This window comes from Nesoenas mayeri, assembly GCF_963082525.1.
Source record: "Nesoenas mayeri genome assembly, chromosome: 20".
NCBI lineage: Eukaryota > Metazoa > Chordata > Aves > Columbiformes > Columbidae > Nesoenas > Nesoenas mayeri.
The window spans coordinates 239,614-266,236 of NC_137569.1; the positions used below are offsets into that span (position 1 = coordinate 239,614).

General features: G+C 45.2%; 1 protein-coding gene across 1 annotated transcript in view; it reads right to left on the reverse strand.

Moving 5' to 3' along the window:
* Positions 1-26,623, reverse strand: part of PITPNM3 (PITPNM family member 3) — a gene marked incomplete at its 3' end in the record, with an annotated part of 42,218 nt that overhangs the window by 10,283 nt on the left and 5,312 nt on the right. Inside the window, exons 2-8 of the mRNA XM_080356911.1 lie at positions 20,454-20,549; positions 15,008-15,115; positions 12,636-12,683; positions 10,145-10,221; positions 8,908-9,143; positions 3,830-4,019; positions 1,824-1,943 (exon numbers count right to left, since the gene is read on the reverse strand). Of these exons, the coding sequence (XP_080213037.1) occupies positions 1,824-1,943; positions 3,830-4,019; positions 8,908-9,143; positions 10,145-10,221; positions 12,636-12,683; positions 15,008-15,115; positions 20,454-20,549 (875 nt within the window). The remainder of the gene's footprint in view (positions 1-1,823; positions 1,944-3,829; positions 4,020-8,907; positions 9,144-10,144; positions 10,222-12,635; positions 12,684-15,007; positions 15,116-20,453; positions 20,550-26,623) is intronic.

The window sequence follows — 26,623 nt, forward strand, 5'->3', positions numbered from 1 at the left end:
TCGCACCAGCATCCTCCCTGGCATATTCCTATTATCCTCAGACTTTTATTCCTGCACCCATTTCAGTAGCCAATACAAATGCTGCTTCTCAAAACAAAAGCCATTAGCCTGAAACCCCCCATTCATGCGCGAGATGTGGGTGCACGAGGCACACAAAATCTGGTTCTTTCTAACAACCGTGTAATCCAATTGTCTGTAAATCTCCTAAATCTGTGAACTATTCGGAGAATGTAACAGTCACTGCATCACCAATCTGGCTTATTATAGACTACTTTGAAATAAAGAGAAGGGAACTATATAAACCAAATTTACTCTACTTTCACAGTTTATAAATAGAATATAAAATGCAATGGTTGAGAGTACCTCAGTCTCATCCTTATTTCCAACTAGTTTCATTTCACAAATGCCCCTGACATTTGTGAAATGGTAAAATAACAAATTCTACATTTCTGCATCTCAAACTCTTCCAGTGAGATCCATTTCTACTGCAGACACCGCAGGTGGACGTAAAACAAAGCAAACAAAACAACAACAAACAAACAAAAAGGTTTCTTAAAAAATATATAGTCCTCCTGTATGTGCTTCACAGGAGCAAGCTGAGAACAACGGACAGAAAGACAAGGAAGGAAAAGAACACTGAACACGAGTTGTAGAGATGAAAACAGGAGAAGAAAAGGGAAAAAATGCAAACAAGAATGAAAAGGGAAACTCTGTGGTTTCAGGAAAGAGAGGAATACAGGAAAGTTGGAACTATAAGAACCTATACTGCCCAAAGCCTGATCCCCGCTCTCAGATTCGTCATCAGCCCTGGCACAATCAACCCCAGAGCAGGACTGGGATGCAGGAGGACCATTTCTCCATTGACTTTGCTTGCAATGCACTGTCCTCAGCGCTGGTACCGCCAAAGGCCGGCTGCTGAGCACACAGAGCCGTGTCCTGAATGCGAGCAACTCCTCCTTCAACGCTCCGGGGGGTCTCGGCAGCGCCCCCATCACACGGCTCCCAGCTGAGCCAAGCAGGCCGGTATCGCTGAGCCCGTTTTCAGGAGTTAGGCAAGAGTCAAGAGATAAACAATGTGGCCAGGGTCACAAAACCATCGAAGAACGGAGCGTGGGCACCTCATTCAGTGTTAGCTCTAACACATCACACCTCCTCTCCATATCCATCTGAGTCTGAAGTACTTAAGATTAGTTGAACTTCCATTTTCTTTAAGTGTTGAACACAATAATGAAGCTTACATGCCAGCATTACTTTAAAAAATTGTGCTTTTACTTTCATAAAATCTTTCCTGGATCACAATTAGAATTAATCCTCCTCCTCTGCAAACATAGCACTCAAACTGTCACATCCACAGATCCGCGGGCGACTCACATTCCTCATCAGGCAGGAGGCATTCTTTCACCAGCCACTAACACTTATTAACGAACACATTTTAATGCTAGACGACCTCCAGGCAGTAGCATAAGGAATTCCAGACCCTATGTGAACAAATAAATTATAAAGAGAAAAGATTTTGGCAAAAACAAGAGTCTACCAGAGACTGAGAAAGGACACATTTGCACGACAGACAGGGATAAAATAAAGGGCACTCAGTAATCCTGCTTTCAAGTTTTACAGATAAAGCCTTCCCTAGTGATTGCTATATATCGTAAAACTGAAGCTGCAAACTTCATTTCAGACAGCAATTTTTTGATACATGAGCAAAATCCCATGATATCATGGCAATTTACCAAATACTTAAATTTTCTGTGGTTTATATGGAGACGATTTCCTCCAGGAAATTAATCTATAGGGTTTCAGCTCTGTGGAGTTTTTCTCTTCACCTGGATGCTGCTGATGCTTCCTCTCCTGCTACTGTTCCGACTCTCATCAGCCGTATTAGAATTATAGCAGATGGCATCAAAGCCCAAAATTCCTCCAATGCAGTCGCCAATGAGATACACCTGAGGAAACAAAAAGGATTTTTGGGGGGAGATGTAGCGTGGGTTTTGTTCTTTAAAAAAGCACCACAGCACTGCAGAGGAGCTGCTGTCTCACTTTACACCCGTGTGTCTGGTTTTCACACCTTAGGTCCTATTGCAGCTGAAAATGTGGAGCCACATTCTCCCACTTCCTTTTATCTCCAGACATATGCCCAATGCCAGGGATATTTGTCTCAGGGACTATTTTGACCAGCTGGGAGCTCTGCCAAATGGGTTAAAACTCTTCCAGCTGCTGGCAGCCGGATTCCAGCTCGAAACGCTCAGATCACCAGACAACTGGTCTCACAAAGACTTTAACCCAGTTAACTTTTCCTTCAGAGTCATACAGGGAAGAGCATCAGGCCAGATCAAACACAGGCTGGGACTCCCCTGGCAGGACAAGGGAACAGAACTTTTAAACGAGGTATTAAGCAGAGCGATTCATTCTTGCTTCACGTTTAATGTAAACACACAAACTACGTTCAAAGTGTAGATCTGTGAATTAAGATACATACAGTACTAACATTGGTAACTCAGTAGCTGGAGTGACCAGGCTGGGCTCCACCTCCGCAGCCAGCTCCACGGAACCGCGCTCCGCCGCAGCGGAGGTGACTGCCCTGCCCGCCGCCTGTGCCAGGACGGGCAGCGGCTGCGTTACCTTTCCCCGGGTAACAACCCCACGGCTCACAGGCTGTGGCAACCGTTTCTCTCCAGTCCTCAAACTGAAGCAAACATCCAGTCCTTTGTTCCCAGCTCCAATGAGTTTAACAGAACACACTACCTCTCCTTGGAAAACTTCACTTGCTTCTAGCCTTAATTCAGCTTACCTACAACACTAAACTACAAGTTTTGGGTAACAGGATGTTGTACATGCTTTCTTCATTGTAAAGTGTGTAAGGAAAAGCAAGTGCTTCAAGATGCAGATAGGGAAAAACCTCAAACCTCTCAGTGCATCCCCACATACCACACTCTCTTAAAAGAGCACGTCTTGGGATAAAAACATTTTAAAAAATAAAATAAAATATAAAAATACATGAAGGTAATCCTATATTCTACATTAAATGTCTTTTTTCTTCTTCTGAAGCCTGGAGGTCACTGTACTTTAAGGAAGTGCACGTTTCCGGCTACATAGAGGGCCTCATCACAGAATAATTTCAGTAACTCACACAGGGCAGAAGTACCATATTTATTCTAGGTGAAGCAGGAAAGTAGCGGGGTTTGTAGCCTAAAGATGGAGAAGCAGGAACAGTAACTGTGACATGTCAGCCAGAAGAAATCTGCAGGTGAGCCACTCCAGAAAAACCACCCGCCTTCCCCGGTGACACGGGAAGGCGGCAGCGCTGCTGGCCGCCGACTGTTTGTCTTTTAAGTTTCTTTACCGTCAATTGTTTTATATCTACTGTGATGGACACAAAAGAAAACAGCAATAGTTAAATGCTGGATTCCTTTTGCTCTTAGTGAGAAAGACCCCAGCTTTTCTATCAGCTATAGCAGGTGTGTGAGAACTCAGTAACACAGGTTATCATCTGTCGTGGGCTGGCATGCTTGTTCGCTGCTTAACACACCACACAACTAAGGCTCTTATACATCAGCAGAATTCACAGTAAGTAAGAGCTTGGGGGTCCAAATGCTTGTGGGAGAAGGCACGGTACCTTCTACCACCCGAGTAGGTCCAGGTTAGATACTGCACAGGCTTCCAGAAGTGTCTTTCTCACGGTGGGCACTGCGAAGGCATTTTGCCACACTAACACTCATTCATCGTATTCACAGCATTGTTCCACAACTCAATACGCTGAACACAATGGCTTAAGAAGAAACAGCCTTGCTCCAAATAAATTTTACTTTGATGTAAGAGAAAACAGTCCTACCTGTCCATTAAAACCAGCCCCATCTGTAGATTTGAGAAATTCATTGTAAACTTGATTGGCTCTACTGATCACCATGGCAACTGCCTCCTGGTACTGAGGGGATGAAACAGCCAGCAAGGGCAAGGCAGCCAGTGGGATGTGGTCTTCACTGCTGCTGAGACAGCTCTCATCATAGCTGTAGGGATTGAGGCTGGAGAAGGACATGCTATCATCAGGAAAAATGCAAGAGGCAGCACACAGCATTAGAGAATGAACAGTGACTTACTAACAGAAATGGGTTGGGCTATTGCAGTTCACAATGACAGAACAGAGGAAGGATCATTTTCTCACAGAATTCAACTGCTTAAAAAAATGAAGGAGTTACTGCTTTATGCGAAAGGGATCATGCTAGAAGGCACTTCTGTAGTTAAACATACTTGGTGCAATTTTTCCACATACAAGTAGACAATCTAGAACAACAGAGAGATTATTCCATTTTGCCGCTTTTTTTTCCCCACATAACAACTTACTACATCAAATAATGGGATCCAACCATCATAATGGAATATTGTTTCCTAGAACACAAGTGTGACACACGTACGCGTATATAAACATTTTTCCCAGTGTCCCATCCTTTCAACAAGATTGAACAATGCTGTACACATTCCGAAATCATACTTAAATGTCTCCCTACTAACATTTCACCAAAAGGAGGTGACTAGACTGAAAACACAAGCTTAAATTTGATAGGATGCCAACTTTATTTTTGCTTGGATGTGCACCTTGTACGTTTCTCAGCAAATCTGTCAATCGTGTCTTGACTGATTTTTACTGACGAGTGGGGAAACAGCTCCCCGGGAGCCCAACCGCGCGCCCGGCGCTGCTGCGGCTGAGCGGCTGCCCCGCGGAGCTCAGCGCCAGAGCTACTTCGGGTAACTCAGCTCATCCAAAGTTCATCCAAAACTGCAAGCGGGCGACTCCAACACTGTTTTGTATTCATGTTCTTCAGGAAGTTGGTGGGCTATCCCAATATTAAAAAGCAAGCTGCCTGAAACAGAATGAATCTATGTCTTTTCTAAAACCTGCATGCTTGAGTCTATTACGAGGGTAATGGAAGAAGAACAGAAGACTTGCCATGCCCAGGTATGGAAGCTGGTCTGTGTCAAGTCCTGAGCCCCACTGGACATCTCCACACTTGCCTCTCGTTGAAGCCTCCAATGATGGTGTGTTTTCCATCCAAAGTGGTGTAACAGTTTCCATGCCCTGGAGCTCGGCTGCTCTGCAAAGCTGTGTCAATTCAGTAACTAACACAGCTTCATTTTGCCAGCTGATCAGATCATCCAAATGCACAGCAGACATACAGTTACAAATACTACCTCTAAAAATGAAAAATGAACCTTAAAAACCTACATTAAAAGGCCTCATTTACTATAACAATTGGTAGATAACACCTCAGAAAGGGAAAGGGAGGAACACAGAAGGAAAAAAAGTTAAGTGAATGTTTGAAATGGACAAAAAAAACCTTGTGTATGTTTCTATAATAGAAGTAAAATGCAAACAATATTCACAAGAGAACTACAAAAACCAGAGTCAGTGGCTGAATAAATAGCTGACAATTCTTTTCATTTTTTTGTGACTAAAGGAATATAGATCAAACTGAAACTGAGCAATTTTTGTCTAGACCATTAATCACTGCTGACTGGCTCAGACATGAGGCCTTAGGTTTCTTAATTTCCATTTATTTTATTGTAAAGGTTGCAGCCACAGAGACCTCTGTTATTATCATAGACTTAGACATAGGGAAGAAAGATCCAGACCACTGAAAAAGTGCATGGAAGAGATGTGGTTGTTTCTCAGAGGGGACATGCTGAGTGTTAGTGCTGAAGCTGAGACAAACAGGTAAAACATCAGCACTGGAGCCAAGAGGAACACAAGCCTTGTTATCTTGATGCATCGGCAAGACACCGCCGGAGCTCCTTCCAAAGCACACACGTGGAAATTCCACTTCCCCAGCGGCTGGAGAGGGAAATCACAAGGAAGCAGCAGGAATCACTAAGTGACAGATAATCGAGTCTCCAGTGCTAGAACCAAACACCTCCCTGACCAAAGGCAGCAAAGACGCGGCGGCAGACACGGCCGGCCCGCCTGGCGGCCAGAGGGGCCGGCACAGCGCCCGCCGGGACCGGCACCGCGGCACTGCTCCGTGGGGATGGGGCTGAGGGCTGTTCGACCTCGGCGGGGAGCTGGTGAGGAGGAAAGCAGGCACAAGTGAACAAAGGTCTATTCTGAATGCAGAAAGCGTCTGGCTAGATGCAGACCAAGACAAAACACCAGTCCCTCCTCAAAACTTCCCCAGATCAGCAGTCCTTGGCCATGGCAGAGGTGAGAGGAGAAAGCAGAGGGGGAAATCATCCGTATGTTAACACTTGTCCGGATAACACAGCCGTTTTTTGAGGTTTATGATTTGGCTATCTGCGCTCCATGCTGGCAGTCCTAGGGACTTGCTATTTCTGTCTCTGAATGCCAGAATATGCATTTACTTCCTTAGGTTTCAGGATAAAAGAAAAACAAGTAAAGGAAAATACTCAAATCATAATGACTGGACTTCTCCATATACTTTCTAATTGAATTATAAAAGTATTTTAAAAAATCAGTTAGGAAAATGCAACACTAAGAGCCTACACTGTGGGACCAACCTCTGTGCAAGAGGTATGTAAGGGGCTGAGCACTCCAAAACTCATACAACAAAACACTTCAATCTCATTTCATTGTTCACCTGTTTGTTTTCCTACTTAAGTGTTTGCCTCCTAAATTTAACTTTTGTTTTGGCCTTTTTTCCTTCTGTCTCCTCCCCCGACCTTCCCCCCAGATCTGCAATTACTCTTCTCCGGTGTGGCTAATACTGTAATTCAGGAGCTCTAGTCTAAGTGTGAATCGGTGTGTGCTCATCAAATCATATGCTATAAAAAGCATAACAGTTGATCCACTCTGGCATATTTTACTCCCTGAAAAAGGAAGAGATGGTTCTCATAGAGTCACCTCGCTGGAACAAGAACGTGCCTTAGTTTTAACCCTTATCTGTCCTTAGCAGCAGAAACAGAGCTAAGTGTCACAGAAGATCATTCCTACATTATAAATGTACACAGGCTGCATAAACAGTGTCTTTCTGATTTAAATGAGAAATACAGGCAACTGAGTGTCATGGGAATAGATGGGAACAGACCGGATTAAACAATCAAACATTTACTAGATGGAGTGATTTTGCCTTGAAAGATCCCTTTCCTCTGAGCCACCCTGTAGGCAGGGAGGAGCACACAGGTGCAGTCACACAAAAGGTCCCGGGGGAATCCCCCGATCCTGGGCAGGCTCAGCACACAGACACAGCACAACTCAGCACCTGCGCCGAGGCAGAGCGGGTGCGCTCCCCGGCACGCACTGCGGCTGCGCGGCCAGGAAATGGAGGACACATTCCAACCAAACAAGAAATCTTGTGCTGCTGCTTAGTCAGTCATCTGGCTCACCCTCGATGAAACGTTACAGTAATTAAGAACACACACTTCCTCCCCCACAGTTTGCTACATGAAATGTTTAACGCAAGTTTATGCTCCACGGCTGCATCCCGGAGTTCTGGCTGTGAAAGCTGCTGGCATGAAGCTGCAGAAACGCAAGAGCAGAATCATCTCTCCTTTTGTCAGCCCCAAACGGGTACATCACAAGCAGCTCCACGCAAGAACACACCAAAGCAATACCAATCTTATGTCAGTGCTGGCAATGATTCTACAGGACGTGCAAACATCCAGCTCTGCTGTTCTCAGCCTGGTTGAATACTATGTGCTGCAACAAGAGGAAATCAAAAAACAGAGAAAGAAAGTGGGAGCTCCACTCATTTGGGCTGCCATCACACGCTCGTCCTTTCACTCTACCAGCTCTTCTTGCAGACAGCTGAAACCTGCAGGCACTCAATTACGGGATACCCAAAAGACACGACCGAGCCCTGTGTGGATCAATGGCGTCGATGAGCAAGGATGGCCTCCCAAACACTCCTTGATGCTTCACCTCCTCTTCTAACATCAGTCCTCTTGCTTTACAGGGCAGTGACTTGGACATACACACACACCTGTTTTCCTGGTTGTTTCAGTGCCCTTTCTCCTTGCTGTGAACAGTCAGACACACCTTCTTACCTTCCTTCCTTCCTTTCTTCCAGTTCTGCTAACTCTTCTTCCTATATGCCTGCCACAGCTTTAAGTCCAGCTAGTATTTCAGAACATTCATGTATTCCCCATGTCTCCTCTCTAACTCTGCGATCCGGAAAGCGGACGTCACCTTTCCTGCACGTTATGGGCCAAAATATGGTTGTAGAGCTCTTCAACCTCAACTCCTCTGCAGGGTTTTCTGCTCAAGGTGAGGTTCAAATGTAACCTTGGGCACTATACTGCAACAAAAAGTACAAAAGTGACCATGGCTTAGGGGAAGCCCCAGACAAAGCTGACAGGAGTTTCTCCTTGCTTAGAAAAGAAGAAATCAAGCAAACCTGATTCTCTTCTCCCCATTAGTACAGAATCCACTAGATATTCCTGGTTTAGACCTGCAGAAGAGTTGAAGCGGGCCCAAGAGCGTGTGCTTCTTTCTCCTTTATCTATCATGTAATTTAAAATATTTATGTCAAAGAAAATATCACTAAGGAAAAAAAATGTTACCTGAAAAGGTTCTCTCATTTAATGAGTGAATTTCAAGACTAAAAAAGTGGGTGAGAAAGAGTAGCTACTGAAGCGGATATATCCACTGGAAATTTCTATTTGTTATTTCTAAATGAATTTCACTAGAGCCACAGGGACAAATAACATCAAAAATATTTTAAGATGTTAATCCTTTCCCTTACTGAGTATTCTGTATCTGCTCAGCTATCCTGCAGAATGCTGCTTGGGCTAGTACCAGAGCTGACAGAATATAATCGATTATCATTACAACAGCGTGGAGCCTTGCAGTAAGCAAAAGATTAAGAAGGATTCACAACATTTCATTATGAAAAAGACAGGTCACAGAGAGCCATTCAAAACCACACTGCAACGTCAAACATTAGAACGTGCAAATCAACTTACTTGGAAACAAGAGAGAAAGCTGCTGAGCAGATTGCTGGGCAGGGAACAAGTCTGATTAAGATGTGGCCCAAAGCAGCAGGGAAATGGGCCTGGGTCACCTTCTCAAACACAGAACTGAAGGTGTTGATGTCTGCCAGCTTGCTGCTGTGGTCCCCGCCTCCCGTGTCCAGGATGTTCCCCCCATGCAGGATCAAAATTAGCACATGAGTTTTGCAGTTCTGGCGTTGAACTCCTTCCTGTGAGAAAAACGGAATAAGAAGGGAGGTGTTTTTCGGGCAGCACTGTTACACCGCGGTCAGTGTCCGCAAGCAGATCGCAGTGATTTTTGTTCTCCCGTCTCCGCTGGGATGTTCTTGTGGTATTTGCCTTCCCTGGCGGTGCGTGCGCACGCCGTGCCACAGTTAATCCAATCCTGCCTAAACCAGGCAGGGCACGCTGTGCTCTGCCAGAAAACCCTTGCAGCACAGGTGTAGGTTTCATATCCACAAAGATTATAAACCAGTTCGTGTACATCAAAAGCTATTTAAAATATATTGAGACTGGGGAAGAATTCCAGCATCCACAGACAGCCCAAGCGAATGTATTGTATCTAGGTGTTGCGAACAAGGTCGCTGCATTTACTGAAAATCTGCTAACTTAAAGCATCACAGGTTCTAGAAAGGTAAATGTTTTTTGTCAAACAAACGCCCTGTAACGGCAGATGATGCAGCTCTCCCCGCCTTTTGAGACTGGCAACGTTTTACCAACATGAAAAACGGGGCTAACTTACCCACACATGTACTGAAAGTGTAAAAAAACCGTATCACTGCTGATATCCATAAACCTCACAAATACATTTACGAATATGTGAACACATGCATACACAGACAATAATCAGTGTGCTCCACAGAACGAACAAGATGTTATGAATTTGAGACTGGAAAAACATTTTGAATGTCTCAACTCCACTTTTTTTTCTCCTTTACGCCTGGAGAGTTACACACGCTCCAGTAAGAACTCACTAATACACTAGAGATTAGGAATTCTGCTTCACTTTGGATCACATGGCTCCTGGAGCCTTCCCGTTCTAACCAAATATGAACACAGAATAAAAATAACAGTAACATGTATTGTATTTGTAACTAGGTCATACTTCCACCTAAGTTAATGATGCAATGTCTAAAAAGCTTGTGATGACATGACAGTATTTCCACATGCCTTGGAAATCAGCACAGCTTGTTCTGGGAAACAATCTCACCTCATTGTCCTCCTGTATTTCAACACTGCTTTGTGCCAGGAACCTTTGTTTTCTTAAAGAGCCTCTGTATAATTCACCTGAAAGGAAAAGAGACATAGACCACATAAATATTCGGCTGGCCCATCTTTTACAGACACCTGTGCACGTCAGGCACATTTCTAGTTTCAAGACAGAAAGACCCGTTCACGGGAAATCCCGTGGGCAAACAGACCAACAGACAAGGGCTGTGTTTTAAAACTTCAGCTCACTCAAGCGCCGCAGCCTGAAAATTCAACTTGACTCACCAGGGCGAGCAAAACTGGCAGCCCCCCCCCAGGACACACACAGCTTGGGGAGCCAACGGGAAAGGACTGCACCAAACGGGAATATCGAAGTAGGGCACTGACAGCTCTCTTGGTTTGAACACATCTTCCTCTCTTTCTTCCAACATGTCAGAAGAAAATAAACCCATCACATAACACTATAGATTACTCCATTTACTGTTTTCTTGGCGTTCTGAGTTCACACCCTGCTTGTGGCTCCTCTCATCTGATGGATGTTTGCAGGCAGTCTGCCAGACCCCGACCGACCAGGCTGTAATTTCCACCCAAAAGTACTGAAATTAGTCCTAAGCACTTTCTGAACACTCCCTACTCTCTGCACTAGGGTTGAGTGCTAATTCTACAGCAAATTCTACCACGATCATTCCTTAGAGCCACTAGAAATTTATTTAACCTCTGTGGCTACGTTTCTCTGTATTTAAAAGCAAGGTAATTACTCTTGCTTTCCCAGAAGGCAAGGATCTAAAGGTTTAGTCATTTAATACTTGTATAAAACAAAACAACAAAACCAAAACACCAGAAAACAAACCCAACAGTAACACCACACACCCATAAACCCTGAACTTCCACCAAATGCAACTGCCTTCTGAAGTCTCTGCAATTTAACGCTGCTTCTACTTAGAGTTGTCTCCAAGAGCCTGTCCAGAACACTCATTTTTTCTGGAGGTCGTCTTTGAAAACCTGGCAGGTTTCTAACACTTCAGCTCACGATGGAACCAGCATCACAGAAACATTATCTTTGTGTCACGAAAAAGGATTATCCCAGGCCACGGGGCACCTCCTTACAGTGAACCACAGTGTTTATGTCCAAGGGATCACTGAAACAGGGAACTCGGGACTCCTCAACACCTGCTCCCAAACCTCTTCAGTTCCGTGTACAGTGCATCGCAGCAGACAAAGCACTTCCCCAGCCTACCTGTGCGCTGTTAATTAGGGTGGAATTCAGAATAAAAACAAGAGAACTTGCTTTAGGTACAAAGCACAAGGTGGTGACAATTCCCAAAGAAAATTGCTATTTCCATTTTCGTGCTCCCATGAGAAATTATGCTGTCTTTTGCCATCTGCTGTGCTGTTACTAGCCATTTATAATGACAAGTCCATCATGAGAAATATGTTCACACAACGGCTGTAACATATGCTTTCTATTAACAAATGATAAAGAATACTGTAAGACACTGCAGATGCAGCTTCGCAAACTGCACTGTTCGGAAGAAAACAATAGCACGTATCACGGAGCCCAACCCCGCTCTGGACGCCGGAACACAGCAGACAGCCTGCGTTAACCTCCACGCTGGTCCTTCCTGAACCACCCTCACACGCACACGCCCAGATCCCGCACAGGACCCCGCAGAGCGCCGGAACAGAAGCGACGCGCAGGGCTCACTGAGGACCCAGCTCCCAGGGCTCCTCCGCCCCGGACCTCAGAGCGGCCCAAGCAGCTTCCAAAGGGGAGGGGGCTGGCGCGGAGCAGCAGCTGCGCTCCTGAGCACGGCTGCAGAACCAGCCGACAGACACCTCCCTCTGCACCGCGTGAGCGCAACCAACAACGGTCCCGGAGAACGGTGATGGCAGAAAACACCTCTCATTTCTGTAAGCCAACTTGCTCTCTTGCACAAGCAATGCAAAAAGAAGCACAGGAAGATCAACAGCACAAGGCCAGGGGAACACACTCCTCAAAGTGGCGCAGCAGCGGCAAGGGAACCCTACCAATGCCAGGCATGGCACTACTTTGCATCCCTACAGCACTCGGAAACTTTAACACCACCACCTCTTGCACCTCTTTAATCGCAGATGGAAGAAGGAACTCTGGAGCACAAAGCACCGAAGGCTTCCATGCTCCAAACTGAGCCCCATTGCACTGTCCCCTGTGAGCTGCTGTGTGTCCCAGCAGCTCCACCCTCCAAGGCTACACCTCTGCCACTCCAGCCAATGCTACAAGGCACTAATGCCTTAAATAATGTTACAGGCACTTGCTTGATACATTTTCATAGTCCACATTTAAAATAAATACATTTTAAACAAAACGCAAACAAATCCTACTCCTAGTCCATGCACACCCATCTCCCTTCCCAACATAACACCAGACCTGTGCTGGTTAACATTTCTATCCTATTCTCTTTAGTTGTTGTACGGCCTTGGTACAAATAAAAATGAGAAGAACTTCAGCTCACGTTGTTTTTCCTGTAGAAAGCCAGATGAGCAAAACGCAGACTCTTCACCTGCAAAACGAAAAAACACAGAAACCAAAACACGCAATGTGAAACAGGGTTGCTTTACATGAACATCAATTTCTTTGCTTTTTTTTATGGTATTGCAGTAAATATTTTTATTTGCTTCAGTGGGAATAGCTCAGCACACTTGACATGGCACATGGCACACTGGACACCTGCTCTAATCTATTCATCAAAATGGTTAGTCTAGAAGCCAGGTTTTACTCTTCATTTCAAGGAAGGCATCATAAGCAATGAAAATGTAGCTAGAAGTTCATTTGATTACCTGTAGCATTAGCCACTGAATCTCTAGATAACTAAGAATTAGCATAGCTTATCTAGCTACACAAAATAGATGCTTAGTCCAAATATTTAATTAGCAGTGCTTTTAATGATGTCTCTGTCCTTGCATTCCAGTCCACTTGTCCAAGGAAAGTTGCAAGTACAAAGGGATTTCCTCAGATGTAAACAGAAAAACCTAAAATACAGACACATTAGGATACAGGAATAGAGGGGCCTTTCATGTAGTTTGTGCATCTAGATAAAGGTCTCCTGCAGCACTCAGGCCGTTCCTGCCACGGAGGGTAAACACCTTTGCCATCATCCTGCTGCTACAGAAACGAAAGCCCAGTGGTGCCAGCCCACAGCTGCTACCAGAGCTGGGATGGAAACACAGGTTTCTCAATCCCTTCTCTATTACAAATTCCTTCTTTGGAGCCCCAGGCAAAACTCGCTCTTTTTCCTGGAGCCTACCTACTGCTTGAACATATTCAAACAAGCAACAGAGATGTTACTCTTCTGCTGAGACACAGTCTGAATAAACAACAGAGGCAATGCTATATTCTGTGTATTTGGAAATAAAAACCAGACTGGCGGAATGACAAGGAACAGGTGGTGGCACTCCACGCCACGTGAACAGAACAGTGCCCGTGTCGCAGCGGCCTGCCCCGAATTTTAGTTCAGTGAAAGCTTCTACTCGGTGCCTCAAGCGCCCTACAGACCCTGTACGCGCTGTTCCTCACCTCGGGAATTCAAAACGCTGTTACACTAAACCCCATTAGGGTTTATACAGAGTGAGCAATAATTTTCCTCCTCTGATGGATGCAGCAGTACAGAATAAGAGCTCCGCCACAGTTCTCTTCTTCTTCAGATGCCCCAGCTACTCACAACTGACCACTTGGCTTTTAAAGGGAGCAAAGAGAAAGTTAAAAACGACAGCCTCCTCAATCTACAGCATAGAAATCTACTCTTCTCCATTCTTTGTGCTGAAACTGCAAGCAAAGAGCCCACCTTGGTACCTGACCTTTGAGGAACGAAAATTATTTGAATGAACCACTTTCCAAACTCCACATACAATCCCTTCCATTTTCAGTTCCTCACCACAGACATTCACAGGCCGTTGTCCTGCCCAAGAGCCTGGGTCACAACCATCACCTGCGTTCGGCTATTAGGAAGCAGTATTATCTGCAACAGCTCACAGCAGAAGTAACTGCTGAGGCAAAGCTGCCGCCTGCCCTGCCCTGGGAAGAGCCCGCGGAGCGCCGGGGAGGGCGAGAGCTGCAATAACACGCGGGCCGCCCGCCACGAGCGCAGCGCGGCCTTCAAAGCGCTTACACACGCGACTCTGCCGACCCCGGCACGACCGGAAAACAGGAAAACTCCTTCCCGTGACAGCTTTCCATGGCTCGCAGACAGAAATTCTCCATCCCAAAAGAAGAACTTCTCATGGAAAGTGAAGTCAATTTCACTACAGAATTGAAATTAATTTTTATTCGGTAGGTTTCAAAAAACAGAGAATTACTTCTTTTTAAAGCTTTACTAACAAGTTTCAACTCTGAATGTAAGTTTGTAACATCTAGATTCAGGTCTTTTGGTATGCGTTACTGTGTCTGTCCACATTTGTCATTGTTACAAGAGAATACCAAGAAGAGGGCGGGAGAAAAAAATTACACGTGCCCTCAAAAATTACAGATAATGATTTGTTGACTTTAAGGAGCAAAATAACCCTGTGGCAATGACCAACAAGTCTCTTATATACCTTGCGGTCTCGTAGTCTACCTCACAGTTGTGGAGCGAGTCCAACACCAACTTCCCACTGAAGTCAATAAACTTGTATTACCTGGCCTGCCAGAAGTTTTCTCCTGAAAGAGATCATTGCAGTTCATCTGACAGCCCTAAAATACTGCTTACACGGCTGTGTAAACCTTTTAACTGTGAGATACTGTAAATGATATTTCTGCCGAGTATTTACATAATATCTGACAACTAATTGCTTCAGTAGCCAGATTTTCTTGTTAACTTTAAATTAATACACAAGGCAAGCTAAACATTACCTTGATTTTCTTCCAGCTTCCCAATTGTTTCTATCTGTTCAACAAGGTCGTTTGAGTTCCACTGGCTCATCCCTATGAGAATGGCACTTTTTCCTTCCACCATCTCTTCTGTAGGAGGAAAAAGGAGAATATAATAAATTGCAGTGACGGACAAGAGAAAAAAGACAGAGTGAGAACTAGTAATTGAGAGAGAAATAAACACTCATTGTGGTCCCTAATGGTCATACAAAACAGGTTAGCATATGCAGGACTCTCAAGGAAAACTGCCGGCTTACTGATACGCCCTACAGCATCCCCACATGCTTCAAACTGCAGGAAAACCATGGTTATGAAGGTCAAGCCTGACTGTGCAGCTGGAACCCCCTGCAGTCTGCCCAGGTCTGCACTGGGAACAACGGCGCGGTGCGCGGCACGCAGTCCCTGCGGCACCCGGTCCCTGCGGCACGCAGTCCCTGCGGCACCCGGTCCCTGCGGCACCTCGGCGGGCGGACGCCAGCACGTCCTGCCCGCTGCCGCCACTCCTCTGTGCCTCTTCAACAACTGACTACAGAGATGTGCTCATCTATTTTGTGCTAGAAAAAGTAAAGTGGAGCCTTGACATTTTTGTGGGCTGTCTGGTAAGGAGAGAGAATATCTTTTATCTGTAATAGTTTTTTCCCCTTTTATTGATGATGCTTGCTTGAGATTGAAAGTCATAACAAAATTCAAAGTGAGTTGTTTCCCCAATTACCCTTACTGAATACATAAATTTGGGCTTGCGTTTTTGTGCCCATTTAAACCTTTACCATTCCACAGTGTTTCTGAAATGCGGTTAGTCCACAAAGAATGCAACTACATGCATCTAAGGAAAAGATTTCCCCCTCCTCTCTTCACGCGTTTGCTTATCCCCACCCCTTCCAAATTCTCCCATACAGAAACATGGTACTGAACTCCAGCTGCACTGTGCAGAAGGTCCTTTCAGCTGCACGAGTATCAAACGTGGACAAAGTGCTGTGTATAAATAACAGAGAATGGGTGAGAAATACAGGTAAGACACATTACAGGAAACTGTAATGCTGTAGATAGAGTCAGGATATCAAGCTACTTCATTTCTAGGAGGTGAAAGCTACAGTCTCTCTCCTGGACAGGTTCTCCTCACCCCAGCACAGACAAACTCCTGCAGTTTCTCTGGTGCTATGTTTAACCCACCGATAATGCCAATTACCGCAGCCCACACATGCTTTCCTCTACCAAACATACAAGCTCCATCATCACCCAGAGAGCTTCTGAGCACAGAAACGCCTTCTGCCTCTTTTGCTGGTATATGGTCTATTTTGCTTTTGTGTATATTTATTTTCCTGACATTTAAACACTTTGTTATAGCTGACTGTTTGGGAGAAAGTATCTGTCATCAGGAACAGACACCATCTATGTATCTGCTTCGGGCAGCAGCTCCAAAATATTTATGAGCAGGGAGGTTTAGAAGACTGTTGCATACAGTTTGCACAGAAATATCTGGAAACTCTCATACCTATATTTGTCTCTTGTAAAGTCTCGTAAGCAGAGGAGGTGACAAAAGACCATGAGTGGACTCCATGGATATAATATACTACAAACACCAGACACAAAGAGCCACTTCAGCGCCACAGATGCACAAGTAGCTCTGTCAACATCAGGCGCTTGGGGCTCTTCCAAATGAACGGTAAACCACGTATCATCAGCAATTAATGTGTCACATGGAAAATAATACACAAGTGCTTCCCATGGACGCTTGAACTTGAAGCAGGGGGAATGATACCCACTAAAAACTGAGGCAAGATACACATCTTTACATTAAGACATTCACAAGCCATCTTTGCAACACAGCCCTTCTTAAAATTACCGTACTTGGGTGAATGAGGATCAGCTTTCCCACAGCTTGAGGCTTTTTGCTCAGCACAGCAGATTTACATCACACTGCTGCTTAGGGCACAAGCACGCCGAGCAGCGCTCAGGTCTCCCAACCCTCCACTCTAGTTCCTTGACAGCATCTCCAAATAATACTCAAGTTGCTCAGCAGAGCATTTTAAAATTATATAAATGAGACTAGTGGATCTATTTGCAGGAGAGGAAGGTGCAGCAAATTCAGGGCAGCTCTTAATTAGCAAAGAGCTGCCATAGCCTCTTCCGTGAATAAAAATACTGAGAAAGCGCACAGAGAGCCTGTCTTGAAATACATACCATGTATCTATTTGCTTCAACTTTATATAAAGCAAAGTAATATAGAAGACAGTGCCATAGGCTCATTTGAATAAGGCAAAACTAATGACAAAAGTTTTTACGCCGACTAAATAAACCTCTCTGGAGAAACGAGGCGGCTGCATTCCAACAACCTGTTCAGTTCTTAGCAAAGCCGCCAGCAGGCTTTTGCCTCCAACATCTGCTACAGCTACTTGCTCACAAGGCAAGGAGAAAAATGCCCTCACGTTCCAAATCAAAAGCCTGGTGCACAGATAAAGAAATGATGACTTATGTTTCTGATAGGTCTGGTTCTCACTCGCTGGACTAGTTTAAATCCAGAATAACCGTTTACGTTGGAGTTCATTTGAATTTAAAGGAGGTCAAAAAGTGGCTATAGGATCCCCTGCGAATGGCAATACTACCATTTGCATCTACTCACAGACACGCCATCAACTGTTAACTTTGCTGCTTCTGACGGAGTCCACAAAAAGCCTGAAATCACCTCCCAGGTGCTGTAATAACAACCACCAACAGCTTCCTCTTAAATACCACTCGATTTCCAGCCACCTGCCGGAAAAGAGTCCTCATAGTTTGCAACTGGAAAAACGAAAACCTAAAATAGACCATATGTACTCACAGTCCACCTCTGTTTACCCACTGCCTCGTTCTGCCCCCCGTGAAGAGTCCAACGCCCAAACAGGACCAGTCTCTAAGTGACACCGTCACTCCTCTCTGTTATACAGCATGATCCAACATGGTCAGTTTTGCCATGTCTTCTCCACATTATTCCCGAGTCGTACATTTAAAGTCTTCCTGGAAAGGACATCTTGCTAACTTTGTGAGGGGGTATGAAGGAAAGTGTTTTCTGAATGAGAACTTGTAACAGAGCTCAAATGCCGTAGGGAACGCTTCTGTCACTCCACAGGGCACAGATAAAAGGGTCACAGTAAGTATGTAGGTGGAAGCTTACATACACTCGCTTTGTTTTAGCTTCCAAATGTATGGATTGCTCTTTGTGCTTCGCTCTGCCAGCCAGAAAGCGCAAAACCTCCCATTCGTATCAACAGCTCGTGAGCGCTCCCGAGTCCTTCACAGCCCACCCGGCAGCCGCTGGCAGGCGACCGCGGCTCCCGACAGCTCGCCGCAGCTCACGGGCCCCTTCAGAAGCTCCGAGTAGCCTATGTGCACCTATTGCAGGATTCACCCACGTTGTAAATATACACGAGGAAAAACCACTTGTTTACTCAGCACACAGTTCTCCTGCCCAAAGACAAAACCAAACAAAACCCCAAAACCGCACACCCACACTGAACAGCCTTTACCCGTCATGCTGTGCAGCAATTGTCTGCTTGCCCTGTGGTGTGAATTCAGCAGCAAATTTCAGCAGCTGAAGCTCTGCTCCTGCTTTCCAGCCAAGAGGCAAAGCAGCATTAACTGCAGTTTTTCAGACCATGAAGCATGTAGTAGAAGCAGAGCCATGTCCCTGAGCAGGACTCACTGTACACGGGGCAGCAATATCACAGTAGCAAAGTGCCAAGAAAGACTGAAAGAGCTTAAAACAGTGGCAAATTCTGGATGGCAAATAACTCAAGTGTCCTGGTGAATCCTTTCAGCTGTTCTTACTGCCTGGAATTTGATACTGTCCACAATTATCTGGCCATGAATATTTCAGTCCATTCATTCCATGAAACCTAGCCATAAACAGCCCCATGGAAAGGAGAAAGACTACTATTTCCTCACCAAAACCCCTGGAGATTGTATTTCATCCTGCCTGCTCCTCACTGCCAGGACCTGCGATCCCCTGGACGATGCACATTTCTGCGATCCCCTGAAGGCCTTCCATCGACTGAGATGGATTTCAAGCGCATGGATTCTCATGAGACATAACACAAATACCTTGAGACTTTGCTTTTGCTTCTAAACCACAAGACTAATAGCTACCATTCCTACGGTTAAAAAAGTAAACAAATATGTACCTACACACATATGCCATACGCAGTCTCTCCCCCAAAATCTTAGTTATGCATCCATATCAGCTTTGTACCTATGACAGTTTACAGCACTCATAACATGATGTTAAATTCCCATAACAATAAAGTCTCCATCCTCGGTGCAAGGCTGACGGGCGCAGCGGCTGCGGGGCCCGCGGCCCACCCGCCGGCACGGGCGACTGCGAGGGGCAAATCGGCTTACAACCGCTATACTGCTTTTCTCTCCCTGTGCAGACAGCTGGAACATCCCTGTGCTAAAAGTCTCTTTCAGGTAAGAAAGCCACTTGGTTCAGAACAGGTATAAAAACCAAAAGAGCATTCAGCCATGTATGTTCTGAAGCATGCGCTGGCACGTGCACACACACAGAGCTCTGAACCTGCACTCAGAGCGCTCAAATCCCTTTTCAAATAGAGACGGGTTGCTGAATCCCAGCTCAGAAGTGCAGATCTGAGCCAATTTCTGGCTGGGCACGAGCTGGCACTGTGACATCAGACAGCAGACAGTTGGACCTTGTGCCTCAGCCCACCCATAAATATTTTTTAAAATGCTCTCATTTATTTACCTGAGTCACTTATTTCCTTACTCTTCCTTTGATTGCTTCTTGATTCTCAGATATAGAACCCACTACACCAGCCAAGTAGGTATTACTGTAGGCCTAGCTGTACAGGAACAGGGAAGAAAACTGGTATTTGATGCATATCTCATGTCTCAGGCTTCAAAAAGGCCCTGAACTGAATACACACCTTATTAACACAGGCAACAGATGAGGGAAGTTGGTTCCCTGGAATATATCTAAGAGTGGGGTTTTTTAAACAAAACAAACAAGCAGAGGTTACAGCCACTTCAGTGACAGTTTCACCAGAATGGAAAACCCAGGCCACTGGCTGTAAGAGCTGGGCACCAGTGCTGGGCACCAGTGCTGGGCACCGCAGCCTCCCCGGGGGCTGCGAGCGGGAGCGCCGCAGCCGCCGCGCCGCACGAGCCGTAACGGGGCCGGGCGCCACGCACCCGCGAAGCTCGGGACTGCTGCTTCTAACACCGGATCCAGTCCACGGCAGCTCCCTCACCCACCCCAGCACCCACCTCCGGTAAATTTAGGCCAGGTCACAAATCCTTGAGAGAAGATCGGATGTTCTCTTTTCAGACCTCAGTCTGAAGATAACGCATGTTGTCAGTTCAGCCCCAAAGGAGCTTGGTTACTTGCTGCAAAACTGGGGAAATAACAGGGAGGGGAAGACTAGAACCATGTACTGACCTCGCGCATCAAAGAATTCATCATCGGAGCTGTCCACAGAGTCTTTGAGGACGTTCTGCATGTGCCACTGAGCAGCACTGAATCGGCGTGGGCCAGCTGGAAACACAGAGAGACTCACGTTAACCCCGGGGAATCTCACCTCTGCTCCAGGCTTAGCGAGAACAGAAGTCACAAACGGCCTGTGTAGATGGCTCAAGAGACTGTTGTGGTCGGAGCGAGTGCCTTCATCTCGACAGCCAGCCAAAGCTCCCAAGATGGCACAAAAACTACACCTCTCACGTTCACCTAACAAAAGCAATTAAAACAAATTCTTGTTAAAGATAAGCCTGCATCACTTTCAGCTAATGCAGTGACTTGAAAAGATAAATTCTGTTGAATTCACAAGGCTGTTCAATTCCAGCACTCAAACTGTACATTGTTTATTAAGTAGCATTTCCCCGGGACATGGCAGTAGCTCCCATTTAAATTCCGTTTCACTTCTATAAGAAATGCCACCCTATTTGGCTCACAGATTCAGAGGCAAACTACTGCATTCTCACTCACCGAGCTGTTTCCACTAGACAGCTTTGTTTTGCTGGAGCCTGGGGCTCTCATTTGGCACTTGCCACCCGAAAACAGCAAGGTAAAACCACATTAGAATAAGTACAGTACCAGATGCAGTCACGACAGCTCAGATGGTCCCAATGGACTGTGATATTCAAACTAATTTGTAACTAGTAAACCAGACCTGCCTAACTATATCAGTTCTCCTCCGATCTACAGCACCTCAACACTAGAAAGTAGTAGTGAAATGTATTATTTATATTAACAAAGTCTCCCCTCAAATCAGTGGGGAACCAGGGATCAAGTTCCCCATATCCATAACAACACTGCAGCTGTTGGAGAAAGGACTCTCCTTGCCAAACAGAATAATGTTCTTGGTTTTATTAATTTCTCTAAATGATGACATCAGACCTGAAATCTAATATCCTGTGGGCCTGTCCACAGAAGCCACCTCCTCCTCTCGGCAGCAAAAAGCAGCTCGGGCAGGAGAGGCATCCTTCCCATCCTTCCACATCATTCCGGGAAAACATGCCACTGGGTCACAGGCCTTTGTTCTACTTTCACTCCATCGATAGATGAGCTAATCAGAAATATGAATGAAAGGTGGTAGGCGGAAGCAGATTTTAGCTGTCCAAAAATGAAGTAAAAAAAAAAAAATAAATCAGTTAACAGCATTTTATTAGCTAAAAAAAAAAAAAAAAAATCAAAATAATAGTTTATTAAGGAGTCAGTGTTCATTACAGGAATACAGCGTGTGTTGGGAATGTGTCCAGTGATACTTGCAGCTACCAGAGAATGCACACAGATCACATTTACTGTTACGGACTTCTGGAACCTTTTACTAATGATAGGGAACAGCAGAGTGAGCTATTCCTTACCAAACACCACCTTGCGGTCTCTCCATCCAAATATCTATTTGCTAGAACTTATCACTACAGTTGTCAAAACAGTGGGAGAAAAACACTAGTGCGAACTTGTAACCAAGAAAAGTCTGCGTCTGGCCAGTGCTTGGAAGACCAAGAATTCCAACATTTTAAAGCATGACAATGGGAAGCAGCACCTTTTTTAACCTCTGTTTTTATTTCTGTTTAAGAAATTCCTAGTAACAATATGCAATGTTTTTGAAGGCTGCCATTTTTTAAACCATCGCACAAATACTGAAGAGATATTTCAGGCTTTTACTTAACACAGTAATGTGCATATTCAGGTTGTTTGTTAAAAAATACCACTGCAAAAGTATGGTTTGCAAGTTACCAGACTGATACACAGAAGACGAGTTTCTGTTGAAAGGTATTCAACAAGTATTTGCACAAGACGCTCCAAGTCGCATCCACAGCAATATACGCTGTCCACTGCAATGACACGGAAGGGCCGCCATGGCAGAAGCCAACCTCGGGCTCAGCCCTCGGCACGCAGCCGAGGCGCGCGCCGGGATGTCAGTGCTCCCGACAGCAGCGACAGCGGTGGAACACCAGCGCACCTCACAAAGGTGCCTCTTCTTGACATCCGGCTTGCACGTATGCAGGCTCGGATTGCATTGATCATACATGATCGTTACCAGGAAAATAAACAATTACAGTATTTTTATATTGCAGCATGTACAGTAATACACAGGACCTCCTCCAACGCTGAGACTGTTCTATGTATTGTGTTTCCCACCACTTCACATAATGCGATCTCAGTCTAGCACTGAAGTTCCTGGTTATTACAACAAATCAAAGAACAGAAATCCCATAGACTACGTAAAAAACAATGTACCGGCAGATTAACAAAGTAGCAGTTGTACTTTTATTACCTGTGGTTATGACCCTGCTGATTGGCTATGCTGAGGAAAACAGAAAACAAAACAAGGCCCACACAAGACACCACCAGGTCCCAGGATCACATCTGGTACTGTATTTTTTTTCAGTCAAGCATCCACTTGAAAAACTCTCCAATTATGCACTCACCTGATCCAGTTAGTATGATTCACTGAAGACTCGTTCCTCATTATGATTATCATTCATTTGCTATGATTCATTGATACAGCAGAACAACTGTTTAAAGACCTCGTAACAGCCACTACTTTTCCTTAATTCCCAGTTCCCTTAAAAATATAGATACATTTGTATTCACTTTAAGAAAAAGAAGATTCTCGCCTTAAGCTGTTTGCAGACCAAACTAAGGAGTGAAAAACCTGAAGTATACAATTGCGCGCACGCAGGCGTTTGCAAGCATGCAGATAAGAAACTCTGTGACGTGAAGCATCCCAGACAGACACTGAACTGTGTGTCTCAAGCTCACGCTGCTTAATTGCACAAATGGCACAAAAGGGCACAGAACTATATTGGAAAGGGAGCAATCTACAAACCCTGTAATAGCGATGGTGGTGGAAGAAGCATAAGCAAGAGAAGATAGACTGGTGGGGTAAGAAGGCACTGGAGATGAAGGACAGCGAGGACGTGTAAGGACCTGTGTATGAAAAGGTCTGCGTCTTTTCGGCCAGGTCAGACAATGCAGCCCAGGAGCAACGTGGTGGCAGATCTGAGATGTAAATGTAGAACGAAGCCGAGAACTCAGGGTGCAAGCAAAGTGGATTCTGTTAAGTCAATCCACACCCGCTCGGCCACATGGCCGCTCAGGAAAGCTCACTGATACTGCGTAAATTCACTGTCTTGGCTCTAAATTGAAGCATACCTATCAATGATAAGCAATGCACAATGTCTGTGCAGCATCTGCTTGTACTGGTAACTGTTCCTTCCTGTACATTTCTTACCAGAACCTACCCAATTTGCTTAGGTTCTGTCTCATCTTCCGATTCCCAAGTTCTTTTGTTTTCTTGTTTTCTTTACTCTTTGGCAGTAGGGAAGAATATCTTCTGATGTGTTCATTTTTAGGCTTACAGAGGTTGTGTTGGTTTTTCAAGGCAGGGAAAGACAAAGGAAACTGATTTCAAGCATGGCAATTTCAAAACGTTTCTGCAAAACAGTCCTGCTTCTTCGCAATAGCCTTAAAATAAACCCAGCCAGACAAAAAGAATGTGAATCTCAAGGCACAGCAATGTAATGCAGCAATGAGCACATGCAGATTTTTACATAATCTGTACAAGGCCCAGATATAAAGAAAAGGAAAGAAAGATGCCTAAGTACTTAAGTACCCTTGAAGTCCCACCAAAGACCACTACTTACTTCAATTGTGAGTAGAGCCCTGTTCTGCCCTGCAGCTCCGCCAAATTTCATTGCTAACTTGATGGGATGCAGAAGACACCCGAATTTTGCAGAGTTTGTCAGAATCAGGTTTTTCTACTCTGTTTGATGGGAGTAACTGCTCTAGGGACTCCTGCCCTTTATGTGCCGCTGTCTAAGCTCTGATCCCAAAGAGTTTATCTACATTTACACCAGAGAAAGCTTTGAAGTTGTATGGGGTTAACATGGCGAGGTTTTGGCAGCAAAAGGGCTACAAGGGAGGCTTCTGTGAGAAGATGCCAGAAGCTTCCGCAACGTTCAACAGAGCCAGTTCCAGCTGGCTGCAAGACAACCACCGCTGGCCACGCTGAGCCCAGCAGCGATGCTGGCAGCGCCTCTGTCGTAACGTATTTCGGAAGGGGGAGAAGTTGCTGTGCAACATCAGCCGAAAAGAGGAGTGAGAACGTGCGAGAGAAGCAGCCCTGCAGACACCGCGGGCGGTGAGGAAGGGAGGAGGCTCCAGGCCCTGCAGCCCACAGTGCAGACCGGAGCGGGGCCGGCTGTCCCGGCAGCCGTGCAGGGTAACGGTGCAGCGGATGTCAACTGCAGCGCGTGGAGAGCCCCGCGCCGAGCACGCGGACGTGCCCCAACGGAGGCTGCGAGCCCACGGCGAGCTGGTGCTGGAGCAAGGTCCTGGCAGGACCTGTGGCCTCATGGAGAAGAGCCCATGCAGGGTTCCAGTGACCTTGGGGTTTCGTGCAGACTGTGAAGGGAGGGCAGAGAAAAGTGTCACACACCTCCAGGCATAAATTCTGGCTACGAGAAAAGCCCCAGGGAGCATCAGTTTTATTACATTGCACTAGGAATGCTTCTAGATTTAAAAGCAGCTTAAACATAGCAACAGTCGGCAGCACAAGTCTGTGTAAGCTCACTGCAGCAGCTCTTCACATCTACATTCACTGCTGGCTGGACTGCATTGCATCGCCCTAATACATTAGTCTTATTGAGTCTGCTTCCTTCTGTGCCAGCAGATTAGCATTAGCCACCTTAATAGAACTCTATTAACATTTCTTGATTGCATTAGACACTGGCATTGCCTGGACTCGCTGATTTGATTTACAGTGTCAACTGCTGCATGTTTTATTTTATTACTTTTTTTCAGAGAAGGAGAAGACAAGCCTTAACTTCAAATACAGGTTAACTCCTTGGTAATGACACTTGATGCTTCTAACTCAGCAAACTTTATCAGATTTTTTGACTAATTCTTAACAGCCAGTTTTCAGCAATTTTTGCAAGTAGGGTAGCAACTTAGATTTAATTTCCATTCTTCGGTATCACAATACCTAAGCACAGAAGGGGAAACCATGTAGAAATGCAATGCCATTAACAGAAACGTGACACATCACTAATTTTCCAATCACAATAGTTGAACTAGAAGCACATGTAGTAACTCCCACAGGCTGTTGAGGCAGCAGGACAAACTGACAGTAGGATCCAAGGGGAACATTTCCAAGCGGCAGAAGGAGAGTTCACAGAGATGCACAGGTGCTTTTCTTCCAGGAGAAGCAGAAGCCAAGTTTCCTACCTTAACTGGTTGTTTTTTCATAGTGCTGCAGGTTGCTAAACTGGGCTGTTCCAGAGCTCGCCCTGAGTGCACCCACAATAGCAGTGGGGGAGACGACAAAAGCAGAGCTATCATGCAGCACCATACACAGAAGCTGCATTCCCTAGTTAGGCTAACACTAATTAAAATTAATTGTAATTATAATTAAGATTGCAATCAGTGATTTTTTTTCTTTTGAAAAAGTCTTGCTTTTTTCTGCAAAGAACAGCTGGAATTCCATTGGTACTTTACTGCACCTGTGATCTGGTGAGATGAGATGAGGTGATGTGATGCACGAGTAAAACGCAACTTTGAAAAGCACTCTCCCGATCTTCCCTGAACTAAATCATGTCACATTTTAATTTTCCTGTGGCTGACACTATCACATATCTGGGTGAACATAACTCTTGCAGGACCCACAGAAAACAATTTTCAATATTACTTGTTACGCGAAGATGATATTTAAAATACCTATCAAGTCAGGAGAAAGAAAAGGCATCTACGTGCTCCACTCCAGTAACTGACATTACCTCTGATTTACAATAAACCAATACCGTACATGGTAGGCCCAATATCTTCAGGTGCAACACATCTGGAGATGAAATGTGCGCAGAGCATAGTAATACCTTCTATAAAACAGAAGGAACAGTTGCCTGTGGAAATTATGTCCTCTAGTGGACAGCACACTTTACCAAGATACACGGCTCTACCATTGGATCTAATGAGTCGAAAAGTCATTTCACAAAAGCAATGGGAAGTAAGCCTAGCCTTGGTGTGAAATCACAGCCACGTTACCTGTCTGCACTGGTTCTGCTTTCTCCTCCGTTTGAATTAGCTTTTACAAGCACTGCCTGCAGCTG